A 19,334-nucleotide genomic window follows, 5' to 3' on the forward strand; every position below is an offset into this window, starting at 1 on the left:
TTTTCCATTCAGTGAGATAGCCTGTGCTTATTGTTATGCAAGAGTTGCCTCTCTGCATCTGATAAATTAAAATTTAGCCCTGACCCCAGCTGTCCCTCAAACGATATTATAAATGCGGTTTGCCATAGTTCCAACTTCTTCTGGCTTATGTTTAAGTGCTGGACTTGAACACAGTTGTATGTGAGGCTGCCATTGGCTCAGAACTCCTAGCGCCAGTGTCAACATTCCCCAGGAATGAATGCTACAACAAAACCCTCTAAGGACCTTCAAAGAGTGATACTTAAGTGTCTGTACCTTATCAAGTTGGGTGTGGCCTTTTCCAATCACAATCGTGAAATGTACACATGGACATATAAATCCAGCAGAAAAGGGCAACAGCAACTATGATAACAAAAGCAGGAAGTATTTTCATTGGATAGAACTTGGAGGAAGATGGAAGAGAATCATTGAAACCTAAGGGTTAATTCCGAAATACATCCTTGGGCTATGTTTCGATGATGTACAAAGTGGAAACCTGGCAGAATAAAGGATGAAGGTGGATGAAGTCCAGTGAAAAATGTGACCACTGTGTCCATCACAACCACTCTTGCATGCTGGGCACGCAGAAACGGGCACAGAAACATGAATTATGTCAATATTTTCCATTTTTCTTGAGTTTTCTCTACTTGGCACATATATTTCACCTTTAAACATATAATATGGAAGAAAATGTAGGTCTGTGTACTATGGGAAAAAAGGAGCATTATAGCAAAAACCACGCCTGGCCTTTCTTTACAAGTACCATGTTAGCTGGGTACATCACGTCTGTCATAAGTCACGGTGGAAACTCACATATGAAGCGTATCCCAAGAACCAGAGTTCTGTGTTTGAAATTCTTCATCACTCTTCTTTTAACATGACTGCATGGAAAATGTATGCAGATGGGCCCCTGTTTATAAACGGTCGGCCAGTTGGTTGAAACTTAGAATGCATTCTCCCAAAGCTCCAGTGTTGTAAACAATAGCCTACTTCCCAGGGTAGCTCACAAAAGCCTCCTTATCAGAGCTGGTATCATGAACTTGCCCACCTCTATACACAGAATGCTTTAAACCTAAGTGCTTCAAGACCTATTCATTCATAGAGCACCAGGGCTTAATGCCAGCAATCCAGCACTTCTGAATCCTGAATCCTGAGTCTACAGGATAAGAAGGGTCATTTGTATGGAATGGTTGTCAAAAATCGATTGCTCATGGAATCTGAGGATCATGGTATTAAAAATAATAGGTAAAGTTTCAGATGTTGAAATTAGCAAGAGTAATAAGACATTTATATGACTATAACAATGAATGGGGGCAGATTAGAAACCAAATACTCTGCAGAAGACATAAACCCTGAGATAGAACTGGGTGAATAATCAATCCTCCACTGATACAGACTTCTTGATTCCCTCCACGGTACGTAAGCAACACGAACACACTGCCTGCTCCTCTCGCCCTGTTACTCTTACAGGTAACACGAACTGACCTATCGTGGGGCGACTGCCCCTATATTTTCCTTTCCAGTTTTGGTTTGGCTCTTTGGGTTGCCAAGAATGTGGACTCCCTCAGCTAGTGTACATGGGGGAGGGGAATATTCGACCAAAACAGATGGTACAAGAAGAGAAAGTCTCACAAAAAGCCAAGAACAGGACACAAAAAGGCCTAGGCTGACTGGATCCTTGAGTTGGAGGCCAGGGGGCACCAACGGCCACAGCAGCAAAAGCTTCCGGACCTCACGACAGCCATCTGGTATTCATGGGGCCCCTCTACACTCTCATGTGGGTGACTTCCTGACCCGCTGGCAAAAAGCTTCATGTGCTTTCTAATGTCTCCATCCCCCTAAGCCTTCTGACTGTTCCCATGACGACTGCTGGCTTCTGTCTCTACTACTTCCTTATGATACCGAGCAGAGCCCTGTAGGGCTCCTGGGCACGAAAGCCTTTCTGTGTCCCCCATCCATTTCTTGATTACAGGAAATAGGCTTCATTCAGCCTCCAGGACCTACCCTGAGTTCCAACAAGCAGGTTCAAACAGTTACTAATCAGGGAAGGGAGAGGATGCAGAGACAAGGGAGGAGCAGTCAGGACACAACAGTGCAGCCTTGGGGCAGGGTCCTGGTTCCCCCTCGAGGGATGCACAGAACAATATCTTTGAGCTGTTTTGCAGGTACTGAAACCCCCTCCAGGCGGGAGAAGTTAACTGTCTGCTGCCCACGAGCATGGAGACCCCAGACCTGTTGGAACCAGAAGGTTGATGATGCCGACTCCCGATGACCTCACCACCAGCCAATCAGAAGAGTGTCCATGAGCCAACACGCTATCATGGAACCATTACTATGAAACACCTCACGACCCCTCCAGGTTGGGACACAGAGTTCTGAGGGCATTAGCCCGCTGTGGCCCCCTTTGCCTGGCAAAGCAATAAAGCCATTCTTTTCTACTTCACCCGAAACTCTGTCTCCGAGAATTAATTTGGTGTTGGGGTACAAAGGCTAGATCTGGCTTCACTTACACCTCTGCATATGTCCCCAGTATAAGTTTCTGGGAGAGCAGCAGCTGGGGGAGAAGAGAGAAAGAGGAAGGGGAGAAGGAGAAGAACCCAACTGCCCAACTTTTGTCCCGGGCTACGGTCCTAAGTCACGAGCAGTTGGATAGACTATGGACTGGCTGTCCTGGGGCCAGGAGCCACATCTTGACACAACTACCTGTTCTGGTTTTGTGGCATAAACTAGGGGCCTGGTCCCTAGAAAGTAAAACAGGAGCCAGTTCTGTGACATTATTACTACCTTTTCTTATGAAGTATGTTTCAACAAAGTGCTCCAAGGAAATAGGATATTCTTAATGCAGTCATGCTTGGTGTACGTGAAGAGCAAGCAGGACCTGGTTGCTGAGCAAGCCACCCCTACCTTTAGCTGCACTTAAACTCCTCCTGCTAATTAGTACACATTGAAAGAGAAAGACAGAATCCAGAATATTTGCTAACTTCTGCTCTGTTCCAACTCTTTAAAGAATGACTTTCATTTTCCTAAATGAACATAAATAAGCCACAGAATATTTGTTTAATATAAACATTTATATGCTGCTTCTGTTTCTTCTAAGTCATCAATAAAAGTGACCTTGCTCTGGGCTCGCCTCACCCTGACCACTTCCCTTCACTCACTCAGTCCTTCATTCATCCAGGCGGTGTTTACTCAGTACCTACTGTGAAGACTCCATCACAGAGGGGTTATATCAGCAACACCCCTTAGCTGGGCCATCGCTGGGGAGAGTTAACTACTATGCCGGACGGTAATCTTGCACCAGAACCAGGAGGGATGTCAAAATCATAACCAGGGGCTTCCCTGGTGGTGCAGTGGTTGAGAATCCACCTGCCGATGCAGGGGACACGGGTTCGCACCCTGGTCTGGGAAGATCCCACATGCCGCGGAGCAACTGGACCCGTGAGCCACAACTACTGAGCCTGCGCGTCTGGAGCCTGCGCTCCGCTACGAGAGGCCGCGATAGTGAGAGGCCCGGGCACCGCGATGAAGAGTGGACCCCGCTTGCCAAAACTAGAGAAAGCCCTCGCACAGAAACGAAGACCCAACACAGCCAAAATAAATTAATTAATTAAAAAAAAGAAATCATAACCAGTTTTCCTGATGGCTCTTTTGCAAAGATAACATGTGACAACCTGGGACATGAGCTGGCAACCTTGTTTTCCAAGCTCTTTCAAAGAATGACTCTTTCAATTTCACAGATAGAAAAAATAAGCAATGTCTTTCCTGAGATCACAACCTACAACAGCCATGAGTAGAAGCAGTGTCTTCACTCCCACTTTCCCATAAATGCTAGCAATTCTATTAATTTGTTCCACCAGGGATAACTTTCTATTACGTGTGACCTGAGACATGTTTAATACCCTTTGATCATTCACGGGGCAGGGACTGGATTCCTCCTCTCTGGTTAACAGCTGCACAGTGCTGTATCTTCTAACCAAGTCACATTCTAAAACATTTTTGTTTCTCTAATCCTAAAACCACAGGTCACTGCTATCCATTGTATGTATTGGCCAAATCTATTTGGAAGTTGCTTGCTTGTCTTTCTTGAACATTCTGTGAAATATAAATATTGTATCATAATGAAGGTGAGGCTTAAATCTCCTCTTCTAAGGCTCAACACTCAACCGCACTTCCAAATCTGGTCTGAGGCTCCTTGGGCTGGGGAAAAACGGTTTCGTTTCAAGAAACAATCTTCCAAGATCAATGATGTACAAAGTACTTCAGTTCGAAAAGAGAAGAAGAGAGGAAAGCCAAGTAAAAAGCAACTCAGACTGGAGGGCCTTGAAGCTGCGGGGTTTCTGAGTCGTTCACAGATGCTGAGTCTACCCTGGACAGGTCATTTCATCCCATTTAGCACTTTTTATTCTTTGTGTTTCGAAGCTCTTAAGCCAGCGGAAGAGGGAGGAAAGCTAACGTATCTGATAACGCAGTCTATCAGACTGACAACCTAACTGAAGTTCCTCTGTGGTGCAAGAGAGGCACGGTTCCAAAAAGAAATAAAGCAAAAGAAAGGAAAAAGAGGATCACAGGAATCACGCCTTCACACTTAATTTCAGAGAAGACCTGAAGTTGATTTCTGTGTAGATCAGTTGTGTACCAGTTGGGACATGGGTGCCCAGCCCTGCATTGCAGTAATATGAGCTGGGCTTTAACTAACTGCCCAGCAGCCACGTGGTGGCTGGCAGCAGGCTGGAGAGCGATCTGGTTCAAAGTGAAGCCACGTAACGAGGGCGCAAGGAGGGCTGGTGTGCGGGGGGCCGTTCTTCATTGCCTTTCTGTGCCTTCCTTTTTATATATACTTAAATGTATTCCCCATTTAAAAGGCACTAATTCAATTTGGATTTTTTTTTTTTTTTTTTTTTGGTTAGCCAACCACATATGGAAACCCGTCCCAGGAACTTCTGAGATAACTTTTCTTTGGCAGTCTATTTTCTATAAAAGGGACCTAATATTACTGTTGTCCCCCTCCCCACAAGTTCTTCTAGCTCTCATCACACTCCTGGGCAATCTTATACACACAGAGTCAGTGGGATGTAAGATGTTCCTAAAATGAGCGCAAGAATGAGGAAAACAGAATTGGTCCTAGAAAAATTATATCCACAATCTTTGAAGAGTAAGGTAAGAAGTCTTGGATCAGAAATTATAGAAACATGGTAATTCAAAACTAGAATAAAATAAAAATGAATAGCAATGATAGAGAGCATGTATTAAGCGATTACTCTGTGGCAGGCACTGTTCTAAACACTTTGCACGACCATTTTTGCTGTCCTTACTTTGTGGACAAGGAGATTGAGGCAGAGGGAAGATATATAGTTGCTCAAAATCACACTGCTAATAGTTGAACTCACATTCCAAGCCTGGCGCTCACTCTCTCTCTCTCTCCAGGGCCTTCTCTCTTAACTGGAAGGCCTTCACCCCTGCTAATTGGTGCTCAGTGGGAAATCTGTTCCGAGCCAACCACAGACTGGACACTGTTCTGGGGGCTTTGCCCAATGATATCGTTTGGAGAAAAGTAAAGAGGCTCAGTGACCCGCCTAAGGGACCCAAGTCCACTGCCTTTCCCTACACATAGCTGGAGGTGCTCTCCAACACTGCGAGCAATGGCCTCCAATAATATGGCAAGGAAGACACTCCTGCAAGGTGGTATCTGCTTTCTAAATAGTGGGCTTTCTGTTTTGCACTCAAGGGGCATAAGCCATTCAAGTGGCTTCAGACTCATAGCAGATCTTAGGTGACTGATGTCACTGAGTGTGCCATAGGGACCTTGACATCTGCACCATCCCATTTAATGCCTGAAGCCCAAAGACTGCAGTAGAGGGAGTAGTCAGTGGAGGATCTAAAAGTAGCTCAATTTGTGGTTTTTCATTCATGCAACTAATCCAAGCTGTAGCCCTAATCATTCACAGAAATCGTTCTGTTTTTACTGAAATATGTTCAAAATATTTTCCCTCCACTATTAGGGAGAAGCCAAGTGGTATCACAGAAAGAGCATGGAGATTCAAACAGCTAGAAAACCATCTCCAATCCTTCCTAGCTGCATGGCCTTGGGCAATTTCCACACCCCCCCAGTTTCAGTGCCCTCAACTCCCTATGGGAATGCCACCACCAAACAACGTATGAAAGGCTACTGGTACACAGGAGGTGCTCAAGAATCAGAGTCAGCCCATTGTTGATCTTGTCTGGACTTTCACTCAGTGGAAATCTAGAGTGGAAATCTATTATTCTTGTGATACGATTTGCAACTGTCCACAATTATTTAACTCACAATAACCTAGGGTGGACTTTCCCTATCATTCCTCCATTTTAAAATATGTCCACGTGGAGAACAACAAAGTGACTCAAAAACAGGAGACTCTCCAGAGTCAGAGACTCCAACACAGACCAGGCTGGCCTGTGTCTGAGATGTGCTGGCCTGGCTCATAGTGAAAGAGTGTAGACAATCTTTGAAATATTTAATGACACAAAAATGTTAAAGCTGTCATATTAAGTAAAAATCTAAGTTTACAAAACATTTTTCTGTATGACCCTTTTAGTTACCTATTAGAACCATTTATGTATTGCTTGACTCTAGTGGGCGAATTATGGGTGAAATTTCTCTCTTTCTGCTCATTTGTACTTTCTGAATTGTTTAATGAATATGTATTGCTTTTGTAAAGAAAAACAGTTTGGAGAATTAAACAGTATTTTTAATATCTTTTTTCTATCCTATTGTGTCTGTGAATAGGAAGTAACAGAACTTAGAAACTATTTTTCTGAAAGCTGGGTAGTTGGTGAAATTGTAGGCTTTGGGGTTCACACTTTATGATTGAAACAACAACGTCATGAAACAACCACATTAATGAGAAACATCGTGCTATCATGTGGACAGGCAAAAGTATTAGAAATCATAAACTGTATTGATAACGCTATTGATCAATCAAAAACTACAGTATCTATGAGCATAAGATGTACCCCAGCAGCCTTGAGTTGGTCCACTGATTGTGCTCGTAGTCAGTCAGGCCAAGCAGAGAGAGAGAGGAGTAAAAAAAAAAAAAGACAAGAACACAACTCTTCTACATATTCTGTTTTAAAAATAAACTCCTCTAATTTTACTACTGATGAATTAAGAAATATAAGAATTTCTCAGAATCCAAACTGAGCCTCTTTCTGATAGTTTTATTTGATCACCCCTCTTCCATATACTGTACTTTTCCTTTTATCTTAGGGTATTTTTCCAGATCAAAAATACAGATCCAGGGCTCTAGTGCACTATCTGGTGTGTCTTCTGACTGTCCTTAAAGAGAAAGCTGAGTATTCCCACCACACCAGTGAATGGCTTTCTGACAGTCACCGGATTCTTCAAGAAAGGAATAAAACTAATGCCATCAGATGGAAGCAAGAAATCTCCTTCTCAAACACTTGTCTGGAGACGTCAGGGAGTATTGAGCTTTACAGCTTCACTAGCAAGATGGAATCGTCTAGATAGGCAGTAAGATCCTGACGGATCCATACTGAGACACTGAATCTGCTGTCGTTGCTGTTGACTCCCTGGGGTCCTCTGTACATGCTTGGCTGACCAGCAATGAAGAGTATCACATCTGACCTAGACAAGGGACTTGCCAAACTCTCTGTAACCCCAACACCTAATGCTGGAACAAGGACGTGGTAAATGCGCAGCCGGATCTTTGTTTGTTTGTTTTTGTCAAATTTAATGGAATGAGTGCTCTCCACATTCTGGGTGTTTTTAGATATGGACCCCCTCTGAGGGGCGGCAGGTAGCACTGCCCCTCCACACACACTGGCAGCTCCTTGACTCCGGCCACCACGCCTTCCCACATCATCAACTTTCCCTTTGGACGGGATAATTTTCAAAACACACAGACTTGCTCTCATTCTCCCAGGTCTTCAGAATGCTTTCTCTGGTCCTCATACCCTCTTCCACCCAGATCCGTGACTGCTCTCCTTCAAAGACCACCTTCTCTTAGAAGTTGCACAACAAGCTTTCTCTACTTCCTCACCTCTCATTAACTCCTCTTACCAATCAAATCTGGCTTCTGTTCTGACCACCATGCCACGACTTCTGCTGTCCCTGTCACAAACAACCTCCATGCTTCCACAGCCTAAGGTCACCTTTCTTTCCTCGTCTTAGTCATCTTCTCAGCAGTCCCTTCTCAGAACAGTCACCCCTCTGGGCTTCCTCAGTATCACGTTTCCCACCAATCCTTCCATGTCTATTTCTGGCCTCTCTTCAGGCTCAGTCTTTGGCTCAGTCTCTAGATGTTGGGTTCCCAGGGCACAGAGAGTCACTCTCTTTAGCCGTCCTCCCTGGTGGTCTCACCTTTCCCATGGCTTTCAACCTGGTGACTCTCAAATGTAAGCCTCCAGCACAGATTGTTCCTCTGAGCTCCTGATGGCCACATCCAATTATCCACCACCGTCTCAACTTGCACCCTTCACAGGCTTATCAACTATTACAGCATCACAACGAGCAAGGGATTCCTTTCTCCCCCAAGCCTTTGCCTTCCTGTCTTCCCAGTTCCAGTCTCTTCCATCTACTCACTCACTGAAGCTAGAAACCTGAAAGCGATTCTTAATTTGCCCCTATCTCAACCCATAGCCAACCCACCGGCAAGTTTTTTCAGTTTTACCCTTCAGACTATACTCTGGGTTTTACCCTTCAGACTATACTCTGGCTCAAGGGTTCTGAAGCATGGGGCCTTTCCTACTTCTCCAGCTATATCACAAATCCTCCCTTCCATGCCAGCCACACAGCCCACCTTGCTGTTCCTAGAACATGCCAAGCTCTTTTCCACTTGCAGGCCTTTTCTCCCCCTAGTTCCCCTCCCTGAAATCCTTTCACTGCTGCTTTTCACCCAGATGGATGCTTCGTCTTTTATGTATCAGAATACTCAGAATTCTCTTCTTAGAGAGAAATTCCCGGACTATCCAACAGTCATGGTTTTATCTGTCATTACGTCTTGTGTATTTTTCTTTAGAGGATTTATCACAATTTATAAATTCATAGTTATTTTTTGTTCACTTGTTTGTTGTCTATATTTCTTCCTTGAATTCCAGTTTGAAGAGTGACAATTAAATGTCTGCTTTGTTTAGTGATACCCAACACCTAGCACCATTTGTCACGTACAGTGTGTACACAATTATGGGTGTACACACAATTAGTGTGTATCTGTTGAATAAACTAGTAAGTATTTTAGATGAAGAACTCACCAAAATGAGGTGGAATAACTTCCCAAACCAAAAGTTTAAAATCCAGAATCGGAGTGCAGGTCTCCAGATGCAGATTTATCACCTTCCCCACCACACCATCAGCTTCTCCCTAAGGTGAACCAAATAAAGAATCCATGGGGGGCTCCACCAGGCTTAATGTTCTGCAGGGGGACTGAGTGAATGTATCAGCAAGGCATGCTGCTTTATAAAGGAATCCTTTTATCCAGCAAAGTTTATAACTGTTAGACATTCACCAACAGCTATCAATTGCTAGGTATCAGTTGCTAGAAGATGTTCAAGACAGGGTCACTGCCCTTGGGCCTTCACAGGGTAAGAGTGAATAGTCCACTGCACATGCATCCCCACATAGGCCCTGGATCCAAGAGAGAGAGGCCATGACGCCACTCACTGAGTCTCCCCGATACCCCTCACCCTCCATGGGGACAGGCATGCAATAGCATGAAGATGACATGTGTCCTCCTGTTCAGCAAACCTTAAGAGCCTGGGAATGCCTGAGACAGATAGCTATGTGGAAATCCACAAACAATGATGTAAATGTAGGCATTTCTTATATATATATATACATGTATACATTATAGATACAAAAATATTTTTATAAATACACATATATTATGTATATAGGTACACGTGTATTCAGACGTATACCTACTGACAAATATACAGTTTTCTCCAAATCTGTATCCAAATACATATGCATACATACCACATATGTATATACACATAAACACACACACACAGAGATTAATCCAACTTTCTGTTTGACAACCCTCCAGATATTTACACATACCCATAAAAATCTTGAGAAAAAAATGTCTCTTGTATTTTTGGGGGGTGAAGACAATATGCCAGTATTTCTTACAGTGTCTTGCATATCCCACAGCAAAATATGAGGCAACAAGCATTACTCTTTAAGCCGTACTGTACTCTTCTCTAAGCTGCATTGTTTAAATATCTACTTGTTTAGAGAGTCTGCAATAGCAGTGCTGTCTGCACACACTGGTGAATCTTTTAACAGTGGCAGAGTCTCTTGTTAGAATTAGTGGATAAAGAAGTGCTAAGGAAAGAAAAAAAAAGAGTTGCCATATAAAGGGAGAACGATTAACTCCTGGATTCCCAGAAGAATGGAATATTGAAAGTTTTTATTTTATTGCAGTGAGCCTTCTCCTCCCTAAATCACCTGCACAATGCTCAGGACCAGTGCAGGATGCCAATGGCTCCAACCATACTTACTTCACACAGCCAGGTTAGACTATCGCTGTCACTTGTGTGAACCAGAAAAATCATCACTTCAAGAATTAAAAATCATTCTAATTTACTTACTTATAGATACCTTGTAGCTACTTATAGATACCTGATGTATAATCAGCCCTCCCCTCTATATCCACCAGTTCCACACCCACAAATTCAACTGTGGATTTAAAATGCTAGAAAAAAATGTCAGGAAGTTCCAAAAAACAAAACGTGAATTTGCCATGCTGGGATCTATTTATATAGCATCTACATTGTATTAGATATTAAAAGTAATCTAGAGATGATTTAAAGTATAGAGGAGGATATACATAGATTATATGCAAATACAATGCCATTTTATATAAGGGACTGAGCATCCGTGTATTTTGGTATCTGCAGGGGTCCTGGAACCAGTCCCCCATGGATACGGAGGTACTGAGGGAAAACGCACTCTCTCTCTCTCCACACACTCCCTCTCTCCATACACACACACACACACACACACACACACACACACAATCTCACACATATATATATACATATACATGTGCAATAGAATTACTAGCTATACCATATGATTCTTTACAACCAGAGGTGGATCATTTTACAAAGTTCAACCATCCAATTGCCCCTTCAATTTTGCAAGTGAGGGGAAAAAATGACCCTTCGAAAGCCAGAGGGGGCCTCTTGTACTCCTCTGTCATTTCCGACTTGTTCTCTCTAATACTCCCACGTCCACAGCCAGCCCAGGCTGACCGTAACGGTCCTGAGGGTAGAGCTCCTACCACTTGCCTAAGCTGTGGCTAGTTCAGAAGCTCTAAGCTCTAACTTTTTCTTTCTTTCTTTCCTCTTTCCCTGCTAATCAGATTAAATGTTCCTTTGTTTAGTTTACGCTTATTATAATATGTATGATGCTAACTATTTCCCCACCCTCCTTGGTTTTTAACGTATCTAACATACCTTATTCCTAGGGTTTTGTTGGAGTTTCTCTGCCTATATTTGATCGTCACCGAAAAAATGTCTCCATATATTTAACTCCTTCAGACAATCCATACAAATTTAGTTTCTATTTCATCTCTTTTGTATGAGATGCCATTCCTGGTAGAGCCCACCAGGGAAACAACTATGTTACTGTCCCTGAGAAACTGAATTTTTTAAAAATGTGCTACTCAAATGTACTGATTTCCACTATTCACTTTAACTCTATCCAAACTTATACATGTAACACACACATACACACACACACAAAGTTGATGATAGTTAGATAATTACCAAACACTGACACCTCTTCCATCATATAAATATACTCTTATAAGTGGATTTAATCTTCAAATTCAGTAAATACATTTCATAGATTAGTCATAAAAGCAGCCAGTGACCAGTAAGAGCACACCTAACAGTATTATTTAAAGTCCTACACTCAACCCCAAATGGAACATCTTCATTCATTGTCTCTGGAGGGTTTTTCTAGCCAGCTTCCTGTGCTCCCTGCCACATGACTGAACTACACTCCCTGGGCAAACACAGTGTGGAGAGATCACAGCCTTCACCAAAGTCCAAGCACATAACTCACTGCCCTCTCTCCTCACTCTTTCTAGAAGTGTCACCAAAAAGATATCTTATTTGTTGAACTGAAACTTTATGATACAAAATCAATCCTCTTAAAAAGATTTTTAACAGTTCATTTGAAAGCTTCTGAAAATAAATCAATACGCCAAATAGAGAAATAAAAGGAAACATATTACCCCAAATGAGATAGAAGGCTGTAACGAGAACATATCTGCTTTTTTAAAGTATATTTTACTCATTGACACAGCAAATACAATTCACCTTCCTTTCTTCCGTGGATTGCTGGTGAAATAGGTCAGGAAATGTGTTTGAACTCGTGTGACCGATGCATTACACCTATGAAACACTTCCAAAGTGTTGATCTGTGTGAAAGTGTCATGTACATCAGATATTCAGCCAATTGCCTTAAGATAAATAAACGGTAGTCGCATAAGTATTAGAAAGTAAGAGTAACCATCTGAAAACTACAAATATTCAAACCTTTACTAAAAGCAGCTTGCATGTGAAATTTAAATGATGTATAATACATAGAAAAAGGCTCCATTCCAAAGTTCTACAAAAAGGAATTGTATTTACAGATGACATGAACTAAGCAAATACATCTAGCATCGTCTGGAAAACTTAATAGCATGCCACAACTTAATATCACAGTCAATGTGAATAACAGAACCCATAATTATTTTTGTAATAATCAAGCCAAAAGCAAAGAAATAAATGAAGCAATATAAAAATGAAACAGAAAAAGACAAAGGAAAGGACCAGGAAAACGTTTATGATAAAACTGAAACGGCTTGAGAGACCAGTTAAGGCCCTGAAGTCTTTTTTTTTTTTTTTTTAAACACGCAAGCCCTGTCACTAACCCCTAAAATACCCTGGTGATCTGCAGATACCTCAGATCTTCGCTCTTCCCCCAGAGCGCCCTCTCACTGAAACAAGGTTTAATGGAAAGTACAAGATGTGCAGAGAAGATTCAGACAATCTCCCCATCATGGGAGCCCGGAGTGAAAGCCACACACCTCTATCCTACAGCGGCTTCTAGGTGGTCACCCTTTAATGTGCCTCCGAGTCAGGCCCTCGGTATTCAAACAGCTGCGGAGTAAAATGCTGTGCCTGAAACACAGTCCGCACACCACGCAGGGCCTCTGTTCCTTCACTAACAGGGAACTCCTCTGTCAGGAGGCTTCCAAAATGCAAATACGACCTAGGCTTCTCAGATGGATTTGATTTCAATCAAAATTAGTGCCAAACAAAAATCTTTGATATGCAAAATGTCTACTCTAGTGAATAATAAAGAATAATTCCCACAACCATCCCCAAAACGTTATCTTCCAAGAGGTTAAAGGAAATAGCAGATCTGTACATGTTAACATACCTGCTGTAAAGCTGAAGACAGGGAGAGACGACCGTTAAGGGAATCAAATGATCAGAACTATAACCCGTAAGATCTTGGGAAAAGTTCACATTTCACGGTCTTTAATAAAGCAAGGCTGTTATCATCCTCATCTGGAACTATTTCGAAAGTTTATAGCTGAGTGCATATTAAAAGCACATTTCATCAATAAATTTTCACATGCTGAACATATTAGCAATATAATTTTTAAATGAAATCTAAAAATATCGAATAGAATTATGTACAAAGTGAAGGCGCTTGGTTTTTACATGTTTTCAACCATATTACATATACAATTAACCCACTTTAAGTTCATAAAAATCCAATCTTCATTGTATGTGATTTGGTGTACACATTTGCTTCTTTTAAATATAGTTTAAGATTTATGTAAGCATGCACAATTAAGTGAATACGTTACATAACCAAACTTGTTTTTCATAAGAAAGTGGAATAAGTACATGTTGTTTTTGTTGTGACCCGTTGTAACTGGTGAGTTCACGCAGCCCCTGCTACAAGAACAACTGCTGTCTATTTTTAAATAATGAATAATCTGCTCGCAGGTGTCAGTACATGTGTATGTGGATATTTATGTGTGTGGAGAAGAAATGGAGTAAGTTCTCTGACAACATTTGTTTGTTGTTCTTAATTAATCTCCAAAGGACTTTTTTTTTTGGCCATTTGCGCATCATCTTTGGAGAAACATCCGCTCGGGTCCTTTGCCCCTTTTTAAATCTGGTATTTGCTTTGTTGTTGCTGCTATTACTGTTGTTAAGCTGTAGGAGTTCTTAATATATTCTGGATATTAACCTCTTATCAGATATGGGATTCCAAAGGATTTTTTTAAGAGCAGCAGAAGTGAATGCCAAGGAGGACGCTTAACTCAAATCATGATTTGCCCCTGGTGACTGTTTTCTGCTACTGCCAGGCCTTTGTTACCCACAAACTCTAACAAGTGCAGTGAAGGGAAGGCCCATGTTACCTGTTCCCTAAAAAACTAGATTCTTGAGAGCACTTAGATAAGATGGAAGCAAGATGGAGTCTGGAGAGATTCTAGGACCCTCTTATTAGAGAAGATCCCAAGTAAAATGGATAATTCACATAGCAGCTAAAAAGTTACATCAACTCATTCTATGCTAGGATCACGGAGACAGAATTTAAAAAAAAAATGCTCTGTTTTAAAATCTCTCAAGAAAATACTGGTGGCAACAGTTTGATTAGTGATGTAACTGAATATGCCGTGCAACTACTAGAAATAGTAATCCAGCTAGCAAAGAAAAAAATATCCCCGCTGGGGCCAGAAAAAATGACCAGCCGTACAGCACAGAAGGGGTGAAATCCAAGCAGTCTTTCATTTTCGTGTTTTTGTAGCTTTCCATGTCAGCCACTGCCTGGACCCAGATGACATACAGCATCACCACCAAGGAAAACAGGATGCCTGAGAAGGACAAAACAAAAGACCTTTAGCCTTTCTGAAGATGTCTGCCCAAGAATGCTACATCAGACCAATCATACGCCTGATGATATAACTATAAAAATGTAATTCTAACTAACTCACCTACTTTGTGTCAGACCTTTTATTGTATGCTTTATAGGCACATCATTGATCTTTAGTTTCAGAGCACTGTGGTGAGGGCTATAGTTGCAGAAGAAAAATGGCAACAGATGACATGTATTTACCGAGTGCTTACGAAGGGAGGGAGGGATGGAAAATGCTTAACCACTAACTAGAAGGCAAGATAATTTATCAACCATTTCAATGTAACTGCAATCTACCTATTCAAAAATATTGTTGGAATTATAAGGGTAGAGAAGTACCACGGTGTTGGACCCTTGACCTTAACAAGCAATATGACAGAAGGGCTTTATGAATGCTAAAATTTGAGAATACTACTAAGCATATGCTTTTCCATGTGACTGTTATTGTAGCAACAGAAGGAGGCGATACCACTGCACTGAGCTGCAGATTCAGAAGAGCCTGCTAAGCTGATCCACTAGTGAGTGAGGTCCCCGCACACGAATTTGCCCCAAAGCAACATATGCTTAAGGACACTTGCAATTTGTCCAAAAGTTCAATCCAAACTCGTCAAGGATCTACTGTACTCTCTGAATTAACTAACTGAACCATCAGGTATAAAATCTCCATATCCTAATTGATATTCTGTCTAGAAGGCAAACACCACCCTGTGATCAGAAGCAGAGGCTGGGGAACGTGGGCAGGAGGGAGTTGCTTTTACAAACCTAGCCATCAATCACTCTTCTGGGGTTAACTGTGCTCCTACAGCATTTAGGATGTCCTCTCCCTCTTGCGTCATCAATTTCATAAAGAATCTTGACAAGTAAACACGGAAGAAGGGCCCATATGTATGTTGAAGTATGTCAGCATCAGAGCTGAAACTTTCTCCTCATGATACAAACTACAAAGCTGTGAAGAATCAATTGTAGATGCTTCACTAATAAGAACCATCCTTCACTCTGTTGTCTGTAATGTAAATGCAAATACCGGAGCACAGAATAGAGCAATTTAACCACTGAACAACAACTGCATCACAGAAACATAGTAAAGCCATAGCCCGCGAGCAAACTCCTCACAGAGCCGAGCCGTGCCTCAGATTTTGACAACAATATGGTGAGGCCATGTGTTGTCTAGCAACTCTGAGCATTTCAAAACATTTTTTCAGAAAATATACAGACAGTATGCTCTGCTAATGTAAAGGTTTGGCTTGGTTATTTGCATACCATTTGCCTTATGCCAACACATTGCGAACCTTTTTTATTATTTGTTGATATGTTTTATTTTTAAATTAATTAATTTATTTTTAGTTTTGGCTGTGTTGGGTCTTCGTTTCTGTGAGAGGGCTTTCTCTAGTTGTGGCAAGCGGGGGACCGCTCTTCATTGTGGTGCGCAGGCCTCTTACTATCACGGCCTCTCTCGTTGTGGAGCACAGGCTCCAGACGCGCAGGCTCAGTAGTTGTGGCTCACGGGCCTAGTTGCTCCACGGCATGTGGGATCTTCCCAGACCACAGCTCGAACCCGTGTCCCCTGCATTGGCAGACAGATTCTCAACCACTGCGCCACAAGGGAAGCCTCCTGTTCTTTTTAATCTTCCTTACATCATGTGAATCTCTTGTGCTTTCAGGTATTTTCATTTTTAAAAATTTACTTTGTGAAAAACCAGTAGATTTCTACACCTTTTCTTCAAAAATTGTAAAACCCATTACTGAATTTAGAGTATTTTTTGAAAGTATTACAGGACATCATGTAGATGATTCTTAATAAGGAAGAATTAACTTATATTTAATTATTGCTGTTACTTGAAGAGCAATTACAGCCTGAAAGCAATGAATAATAGTTGTTTCTATCACTACAACTTTTTAACTTGTTCACTAGTTGGAGATATAGTCCATTTAATTCCTATCAGATCAGCCTATGATTATACCCATGGAGTAAAACAGTTACTTCCCTACTTTCCCTACCCGTTAAATTGCCAGCGTTTTATATGTATACATGTGTGTTTGTGTTTGTGTGTGTGTGTGTGTGTGTGTGTGTGTGTGTGTGTGTGTAGGTAAAGACTGACAGATTAACAGAAGGAAAATGAACTAACAAACATGGAGAAACTATACCAAAGGCCAATGGTTCAGCTACTACGGCAGCAAAAGTGGATGATGGGGGCCTGCATGAAGTAAGGGGCTAAGAGTCAGGAGACTGGTACTTATAGCTAGACCATTCAAATACATACATATATTGAGGTTAATTGGAGTCAAGTTCTTCACTGCCTGAAAAGGGAGTTACAAATTTGAAAAGGGGGAAAGCTAGAATGAACTTTATGGTGTTTTTTTTAGAATTGAATATATCAGTGTGAATTTATGGCTTTATATAGATAAATGAATGAATATAGAAGTAAAAGTATATGTTTGTTTTAAAATATACCTCTGTGCGTGTATGTACCTAGATGTATTTTCTGGCTCTGCTTCCTGAGAGGGTCTGGGAGCAACAAATCCCCAGTAGCATGGAGGATACCAAGTGTCCAGACCTTGGCTTCTAAATACCAGGAATTAGGACATCTCTAAGGAATAGTTGAGTCCAGGCTGGGACAGGAAGTACCCCACGAATCTGGAACATCATGTTATACCAAAAAAGTACAGATGTGCTCAGAGAATAATGTGGGCATTTCAGAAGCCAGATCATGGGGCTTCTGCTAGCCAATTCTGAGAACATTTGATTATCAAACAAATAGTGATAGAGGCCCATTACATCTCATCAAATGAAACAGGAATACATGAGCCCACACAGACATAAATAAGCGAGTGAATAAATAAGTGGGGAGAAGGGAATGCCTTTCATTCAGAATGCTAACTTATAAATGTAGAAGGAATAGCTGAATTAGAAACCACCATTTGGCAATCATTTAAGTCATAATTAATTCAGGCAAGAAGCAAAAACAGATACTAAAACTAGTGGATGAAATTTAGATGAGAAATAAATATTTACACAGGCTCAAAGTCTTTTCCCACAAAACACATATTAGTCATAAAGAAAAAATAGTAACTTCACACTAAAGAAACCTGGCAAATCTCACCTTACTCAAGTGATCAAAGTTAATATCACCAAGGACATGACAAACTGATGTCACTCACCACCTCATGAGATTCAATGAGAACACAGCATCACTGCTATGATACTGCAGCGAAAAAATGAAGAGCCTAAATCCAATCATGAGGAAGCATCTGACAAATCAATTCAGGAACATTCTAGAAAATCACAGGCCTGTACTCTTCAAAAGAGCCAAGCTCATGAAGGTCAAGGAAGGATTTATTCTGGTTTGATGGATACTCACATGACACATCTAAATGCAAAGCATGTTCCAGGACTGGATTCTTTTGCTATTAAAGACATTATTGGGAAAATTAGCAAAATTTGAATGGAGTCTCTGGGTGAAGGAACTTACAATTTCTGTGTAAGTCTGAAAATATTTCAAAACAAGAAACAAAATGAATTACTCAAAAAAAAAAACGTGTGGGGGAAGTCTGTGGCTGCGTGTGTTGGAGAGTATATATGTTGCGGTAGGAGGAGAGTATGCGTGTGTTTCTTTCACACACCCAGAAAGACACATCTCCTTTCTGTGGAATATCGTGACTATTAATGAAAAGTAGTATTATTGATTTGGTCCACCTACCAAGTGAAGAGTCTCCTCTGGGGCAATACCAATACTATGGAAAAATCTTCATGTTTTTCCCTTGATATCTTAAGACCTTCATTCATAAAAACATAAGCAGTAACTGTCTTGAGTGACAAGTGAGTTACATTTCAAACCCACTTGCCATGGTGATTTTAGCAGGAATAGAAAATATTGCTAATATTCAGGTAGTAATTTGTTTTAAATGAAGTTATATTTAAATTAGGTCACACGTTTTAAAAGCATAATTTATTTCCTATTGAATTTTATAAATTTATATCTTTTGAAGTCCAACAAAAATTCATAAAATTGCTCAATGGAGGCATAATCAAAATATGGTCCCAAAGCCCACGGAGAGTTGTGATCACAATGAAACAATGGACGAATAATGGCCACATCAAGAACACGCTGGGTCTCTTTTATTGGCAGTGTGGGGAAGAGCCGTTCAAGCTTATGATTTTTGCACAGTTTCTCTCACAAATGTCATACATTCAATTTGGAAAACATTTTTTGAAACAAAGATCACATAAAATTCAGTCACAAATTAGGGACGCAATTGCTAATGATAAGAAACATGGAAATAAAACCAAAAGGATTTCCCCAACGCCAAGTCACAGACTGAGAAATAAAACTGCACGTCTTCAATATTCCAGATACAAGAACAGAAAAGAAAGCATCCTAGAAAG

The 19,334-nt window shown here is 41.2% G+C and overlaps 1 protein-coding gene across 2 annotated transcripts in view; it reads right to left on the bottom strand.

The window, feature by feature from the left end:
• Positions 1 to 11,842: 11,842 nt before the first annotated feature.
• TMEM182 (transmembrane protein 182) overlaps positions 11,843 to 19,334 on the bottom strand; it is a 68,220-nt gene continuing 60,728 nt past the window's right edge. For both annotated transcript variants that reach the window (XM_060027655.1, XM_060027656.2), the window contains one exon: positions 11,843 to 14,909. In XM_060027655.1, coding sequence (XP_059883638.1) covers positions 14,689 to 14,909 — 221 coding nt within the window. In that variant the 3' untranslated portion in view covers positions 11,843 to 14,688. The remainder of the gene's footprint in view (positions 14,910 to 19,334) is intronic.

Source organism: Delphinus delphis, chromosome 12 (assembly GCF_949987515.2).
Source record: "Delphinus delphis chromosome 12, mDelDel1.2, whole genome shotgun sequence".
Lineage (NCBI taxonomy): Eukaryota > Metazoa > Chordata > Mammalia > Artiodactyla > Delphinidae > Delphinus > Delphinus delphis.